Consider the following 7669-nt stretch of genomic DNA (forward strand, 5'->3'; position numbering starts at 1 on the left):
TTCGTGTAACACTTTCCTAAGAAAAAAGGAGAGAGAGAATTTTTATAAAAAAAATGAGACTATTATTATTGTTATTTTTAGCTGTATTCATATACTAAATGCAGAGTTTATAAAGGAGTTGATTACTAGGTTTTTTGTTACGAGTATAATATTTGTAGCTAGGTTCCTTTAATAGGAAATGGTGATTGATCACAATCGTGCAGAAAGTTAATTAGCTACTAATTAATTTGTAAATTTGATTGTTATTATATATACTGTATAATCCAGAAGATTCAAGCATAAACTTTTATTTCTACTTAGAGGCCCTTTCAACGCTTTTTTTTAATATTTTTTTATATCATTTTCTCACTAGTTTTTGAAGAATAGTATTGGCAACGGTTTTTCTTGGTGGAGAAAGAGTTTCACATTTTCCGTTGAGAAAAAGGGAGAAAACAGGATGTGATAAAGGGAATGTCACACTTTTTCAAACATATTAGCATATACACAATGCATATTAGATAGAGATAACTAAACAATTAGCTGGTATATATCATTTACTTGATTTATTTTTGGGAATTGACATACGTATGCATGGATACATATATATATATATGTGTGTGTGTGCTACAATTTGTGATTGACCCGCTAACCAAATCTCATTAAAATCATTAATGGCTTGAGTGCCAGCCTTGACATTGGTAGCCTATATATATATCAATTCTTGTTATTTTCAATTTCTTTCATAATCAATATATCTTGTTAATTCTCACAAAACTTAAAAATGAAGTTTGGCAAGGAACTCACTTCACAAATGGTGCCAGAATGGGAAGAAGCATACATTAACTACAATTACCTCAAGAAAATCTTGAAAGAAATCTCAAGTTCTCAAAAACTAAAGCAGAAGCACTTAAATCCACTGTGTTTTTCATCACAAAAAGAGAAATCGTCAAAGAAAATGTCGTTGAATAGAGCTTTTAGTGGACTTACTAATAGGCATGGTAATTACAACAATGACAAAGGTAAAGACATTGAAGTGATTAGTGTGAGTGAGATACAACATGATCATGAGTGCGAGAATTACCAAACTACGTTCCTTTGGTCACTAGAAGAAGGCGCCGAGAACGAGCTGGTGTTTGTTAAAATACTTGATGATGAATTTAACAAGGTGAACAATTTCTTTAAAGCCAAGGTGGAGGAGGTCGCGTTGGAAGCTAAGGAGTTGAATAAACAAATGGATGTTTTCATAGCTCTCAGGCTCAAAATCAATGGTCCACGTTCACAAAGTTCTGTCGTACCATCAAGCTCAGGTAAACATTCATTCGAATACATGTTCAATCTGTCTCAAAATAATTGTTCATGTTTAAAATAATCACACAAAATATCGGATATGCACACTCTAATAGTGTGGTCTTAATTAACTTTTTAGTTAGCTTAAATTCAGTTATATACTTTTGAAAAGCGAACGATAATCTTTTTGGTATAATATTTAAGGTACATCACCCATACCGGAGATTCAAGAGCTTGAAGAACTACCTGAAGGGGACCAAAGTATGGTTTCTTTAGATGTTTTAAATAATGTAAAGATTAATGTAATACCAGAATCTGCAACATCCACCTTGAGAACTTTACTTGATGGGACAAAATCAAAGTTATCATTCAGCAAAGAAGAACTTAGAAATACACAGATAAAACTGAAGCAGGCTTTTGTAGAATTCCATAGAAAGCTCCGGGTTTTGAAAAGCTACTCGTAAGCACTTTTAATCATTTATCAACCAACATATATATAAGATTAGTAGCAAAATTATATTTGTAACTAATAAATTCATTGTTCTTGACAGTTTCTTGAATCAATTGGCTTTTTCCAAAATCATGAAGAAGTATGACAAGGTCTTATTTAAATTATGGAACTTAATTGGTTATTATCATTGTTTGCTTGGTTATTCAAGTTTTGACATTTTTTTTAATTGCTGCAGATCACATCAAGAAACACATTAAAAGCTTATCAAGAGATGGTTGAAAATTCTTACTTGGGCCAATCTGATGAGGTAAAAATTAGATACTATAGTACTTAAGATTTGCAGACTAATTGAAAACAACTTAAAATTTTTTTTTGGGTGATATCAGGTTATTAAGCTCATGGAAAGAATAGAAGCCGTGTTTATAAAGCACTTTGCCAATGGAAATCGCCGTCAAGGAATGAGAGATTTAAGGCCAAGAGGTAAAAGAGACAAGCATAGAGTAACATTTTTTGTTGGTAAGTTGTATAATTTAAAAGGTTACAAACTTCGTCTTCTACTTTGCGTAATTCATTTCGTTTTCAGCTATAAAGCAATGCATATTTAAAGAATGTTGAAAAAAAAAAGGCTCAAGCTTTCAAAAGAAGTTCATTTAGGATGCACCATGGACCCATCCTACCTATTAGTAATTCATTTCTAACTTTACAACTCATGGATACAGGCTGTTTCTTTGGCTGCTCTATAGCACTCGTAGTTGCAGTCATATTAACAGTCCACGCTAGAGAACTTCTTCAGAGTGAAGGTCGTGACCAATACATGACAAACATATTTCCGTTGTACAGTTTATTTGCATACGTTGTGTTACACATGCTAATGTATGCTGGAAATATATACTATTGGAAGCGTTATCGTGTCAATTACTCCTTTATTTTTGGGTTCAATCGGAATACAGAATTGGGTTACAGAGAAATCCTCCTTCTCAGCTCTGCTCTTTCAGTACTCACTCTTGCCGCTGTACTCTCAAATCTAGAAATGGAGATGGATGAAAGAACCGAAAGTTTTCAAGCCTTAACTGAACTGGTCCCCCTAGGATTAGTCACGGTAAGAAATTTCTTGTTTGTCCTTTTGATCATAACTTATATGGAACGAAAAGTATGGTAACTAGTTGTAACATCCATTCTTGCAGGCATTGGTTTTAATAATCTTTTGTCCATTTAACATCATCTATCGTTCAAGCCGCTTCTTCCTCATAGTGTATCTATGGCATTGTATTTGTGCTCCACTTTACAAGGTCACTTTCCCTGACTTTTTCTTGGGTGATCAACTAACTAGTCAGGTATTTGACTTAACATTTTTATTTGGTATTAGTAGTGCTAATGTTCTAAAGGAACCCGGGGGTCCTGGGTCGCTATTTATCTAACAAAAAAAATTTAATTTTATGGTTTCAGGTTCAGTTATTCAGGACTTTGGAATTTTATGTATGCTACTATGGCTGGGGAGACTTCAAGAGACGAACAAACACATGTGAACAAAGCGATGTTTATCAGACTCTTTTTATATTTGTTGCAGTTATCCCATACTGGTTTCGCTTCCTACAGGTACTTAAACTTCACACAACACTTTGGGGATGAAATAAGTCTTTTTTACTGCAAGTCAGACTAGGTTTACCCACAAGCATGTATCTACCGGCCCATTTATAAAATAATGTTATTGGTGATCAATGTGTTACAAAAACAATATTTGAAATTATACTAAATCATAGTAATTTTTAAACAAAAAATGATCATATATGTGTGAATATCGACTGTTCAAGTAAATGGGTCAAAATTGTCATCTATAGAGACAATGCATATATTATTAAAGTGTTTTGTCTTTGTGTACCAGTGCTTGAGACAAGTATGTGAGTTGAAAGACTATGGTCAAGTCCTGAATGGACTCAAGTACTTATCAGCAATCGTTGCGGTTATTACAAGAACAATTTATGTTCAGAAGAGAGGAACTACTATGAGAATCATTGCTGCATCTAGTTCGGGTGTCGCTACACTTTATAACACTTATTGGGATGTGGTAAAAGATTGGGGTCTTCTTTGTAAGGACTCTAGAAATCCTTGGTTAAGAGATAGACTCATTTTACCAAACAAATCAGTCTACTTTGTTGCAATGGTATTATTAGTACCTACCTATATTATGGTCTTGTTAGAGAGTTCATTTCCAGTTTTAATATTCATAATGGTTGATGAATTCGCAGGTATTGAATGTGATATTGAGACTTGCGTGGATGCAAACGGTGTTAGACTTCCATGAAGCTCCTTGGCTACATCGAAGCATGGTGATATTTGTGGTTGCGTGCTTGGAGATCATTCGTCGAGGGATATGGAACTTCTTTAGGTTGGAAAACGAACACTTGAACAATGTTGGCAAATTTCGAGCCTTTAAGTCAGTTCCACTTCCTTTTAGCTATGAGGACGGGGACAAGGAATTATGATAACATTATATAGAAACAGATAGATACATTTGTGTTAATTGTATGATATTGTTTGCCTCTATTTTGTTCTAATACATTATTGTTTGACTATCTAATTCAAATTCTTTTATAAGTTGTCCCTAAACCCGTTACGTGAGTGTTAAATTTAAATCAAACTTTTTATTTGTATATGGCATATTTACCGAAATAGACTGAAATTTGTAGTCATGTTTAATTTTTGAAAAAAAGGCTTACATTCATTATAAAATTTTCTTAACAAAAACTGAGTGCACTTTTAATTATGTGTTAATACACATGTGATTATGTTTATTGACATGTAAACATAATATTTATTTATATGAACTAGTATAATATTTATTTATATGAACTAGTATGTACCCACGCGTTGTAGCGAATACCATTAACAAAGTGCAAATAAAAGAAAAAGAGAGATAGAGATTGAGAGAGAGTTGCGTGTGTGTGAATGGCTACAAATGAAACTGAGAGAGTTTTTTTTTTGAGGGTAGTTTGGACATTTCTTCCCATGTAACTTTCAACATGAGGGGCAAATCTTTTTATTATGTACTAGCATGTTACCCGCACAATGCGACTGTGGTTGTGGCGGCGACGATGTGGTGGTGGGGGCTGATGACTGTCGGTGTTAGATGGGGTTTGAGTGACGTAGATAATTGATGCAAAGGGTTAATGACGATATTTTAAAAGATAAATGGTTAATTGTGTAATTTAATAATTAATTTAAGGGTATAGTGTAGATTAAAATACTTTAAAGGGTGATAAGTGAAAATATAACGTATTTTTTCAACAATTCCAAAAGTAAAATGTAATTTTTTTTTCTATAATATAATATAAAGGTATAGATTATAGATTATGGATAAAAATTTTTTTTAAATAAGCATGTAAAAATACATATTATCTCCATATGTTCATATAAGAAATTTACCTGAAAGCTAATTTTATAGTTTTAACTTTCTCTTTTGTTATTATTCTGAAGATTATGACTTTTCATATGTAAATAGACTTGTAAATGCACATGATTTAATACAAAATTCAAAAGTTCCTATAGTTCCCTAAAAAATAATGATCTCACACTGTTTAATACTTGATATTTTGAGTCTTGCGTCTTGACAAAGCATGATACCATGATTTAAGGAATACGGTCTTATAAAACAAGCCTAGGCCCAGCCCATTTATATCTAAACCCAAAGTAAAAGTGCCCAAATTTTATACAAAATTTCCTTTACAAATATTAATCCAGGTCGCATAGCAGTGCTAGAATTGACCATCCCTGTGTCAAATTGAATTTTTGTTACAAAAATTGTTGGCAAGTGTTACTGGAAAATGTTTCAAACAGGTAACCAATTGCATACTGTTATCTGTTTCAAATGTCAAAAGATATTACCTATGATGCACCGAAACTCCAAACAGGTAAGAGTACCCGTTTCAGAAACTTTATGGGAACGGAAACTCGTACCTAACATGTACGAAACGTTTCCTTAAAGTTTTCATATATACCAAAACGTTTATGTGAAGCTTCCATACCGTATTTGCTTAATATTAAGGTTTCAATGAGCTTTTTCTATTCCAAATGCATACTCCCAAACACAAACCAACTACAATACTACATTATACATTTTGAGATCACCATCAAGCTTTTTCTATTCAAAAATTGATAAGTAAAAATTTAATCCGTGATCATCGGTCACCATCAAGCATATATTATAAAATTATACATATATAATTATATATAATCTCTCAAGTCTCATGTCTTTCTCTATATAAAATCAATATATTTTTATTTTTTCATATTTTTATTGTCATATCTTTGCCCTACCTGTATCCTAAATTTTTTAATTTTGCCGTTCTCTTCCCGTATCGTTCTCGTGCCCCTTTATCGTATCCATTTCGGTGCTACATAGGATATTAAGTTTTGGTAGATAGTTCCTATGTGGTGTTGTTTTGTTGTTATGTTATCCTAGCAAATACTCCGTATAAAGGTATAATTGAGATTTTATTACCAAAGACTTGCATTGATTAGCCATTAAAAATCAAACTTTTTTTGTTTTTAAATAAGAATGGGACAGAAGGTCTAGTCGAGCACATAGAAAGAATATGACTCAAGAAACTGATAAGCTAGGCCTAGAATCAATCATAAAAACAATAATGTCGAGCACATGATAAATACTACACCCGGGGAAATTTATCATAACTGAGATGTGGTGCAGCTTCACTTTAAAAAAAAAAAAAAAAAATCGTTGTCAAGTGACAGTTGGTAATTTGGATTTCTAATTATTTTGGCTTTTGCCCATGACACGTTACCTCCTTGTATGTCTCTACAATAAATTATTATAATCTTTCCATTCAATTTTTCAATCTGAAATATCTATATTTATCTGTTTTTCGCATTCTTTCTTAGTATATAATTATAAAAAAAAAGATTTATCAGAGATTTCAATTCTATACTAGATATCATATACACTAGCATGTATCCACGCAATAACGAAATACAAATACTTCATAATTTTCATAATACTTTGCGATGTTTGATGGTGGCTATTGGGCTGACGTATAAGAGTCGATATATATATTGGCCCATCCTAAGGCAAATCAGCTAGCTAACTTAACTTAGACCTAAGGGATAAGTATCCTGAAATGTAATAAACTTTGGACGAATGTTTATAGTAGAAAATAACTAAAGTTGTGTGTATTATATGTAAACAACTTTAAAAAATGTTTATTGTATGTAAGAAAACATATGTGACAACCATATAGAGGTGCCACTTGTCTGATTTTAATTGGTTGAATACATTTTTCTTACATACAATAAACATTATTTTCGAGATGTTTACATACAATACATACAACTTTAGTATTTTCTACTATAGATATTCATTCAAAGTTTGTTACATTCCAAGATATTTATCCCAAGACCAAAAGCAGTTTTACAACTTTTACTGTCTTCCAAATTTTAATCTCTTCTTCAACTCAAACTCACATGCTAAACAATAATATTGTTATAGTTGAAATCCAAATTCACAAGATGGTTCTAAATCATCTTATATATTCAAAGAATGGGAGTCTTTGATTTATAAATGTATAGTCTAATCAGGCTTTGTGGAATCTTTGATTGTTTTCCCACCTTTTTTGCCGATCTTTATCCAATGAAAATTGAACCGAACACAATGTTATGAAAGCATCAGAGCATCCGCTACCAATTGTGGGTAAAAGAAGACGAGTGATAATCTATCAAAAGGGAATGCCATGATTTTTCAAACATACTAAATAAACAATAAACAATATGTACTATTCTATAAACTAAATTTTAATTTGTAAATGATCGAGTAGCAAAAAGAGAAATGGTAGCATTTATTTTGTTATTTTAATATGGACCACCCATGTTTGTCTTAAATTTTGGAATTGACATTCTTATTAATATTCATGTCTGCTATAATGCCTGAGTCGGGTAAGCCCA

At 32.0% G+C, this 7669-nt stretch overlaps 1 protein-coding gene across 1 annotated transcript; it reads left to right on the forward strand.

The window, feature by feature from the left end:
* Positions 1–754: 754 nt before the first annotated feature.
* Positions 755–4250, forward strand: LOC122605663 (phosphate transporter PHO1 homolog 9-like). The gene is made up of 10 exons (XM_043778618.1): positions 755–1286; positions 1471–1726; positions 1818–1866; positions 1953–2024; positions 2104–2233; positions 2437–2816; positions 2902–3051; positions 3164–3313; positions 3600–3878; positions 3964–4250. Exons 1-10 carry the CDS (start codon positions 761–763, stop codon positions 4198–4200), a joined length of 2229 nt encoding a protein of 742 aa, XP_043634553.1. The 5' UTR covers positions 755–760; the 3' UTR covers positions 4201–4250.
* Positions 4251–7669: the final 3419 nt, after the last annotated feature.

Source organism: Erigeron canadensis, chromosome 6 (assembly GCF_010389155.1).
Source record: "Erigeron canadensis isolate Cc75 chromosome 6, C_canadensis_v1, whole genome shotgun sequence".
Lineage (NCBI taxonomy): Eukaryota > Viridiplantae > Streptophyta > Magnoliopsida > Asterales > Asteraceae > Erigeron > Erigeron canadensis.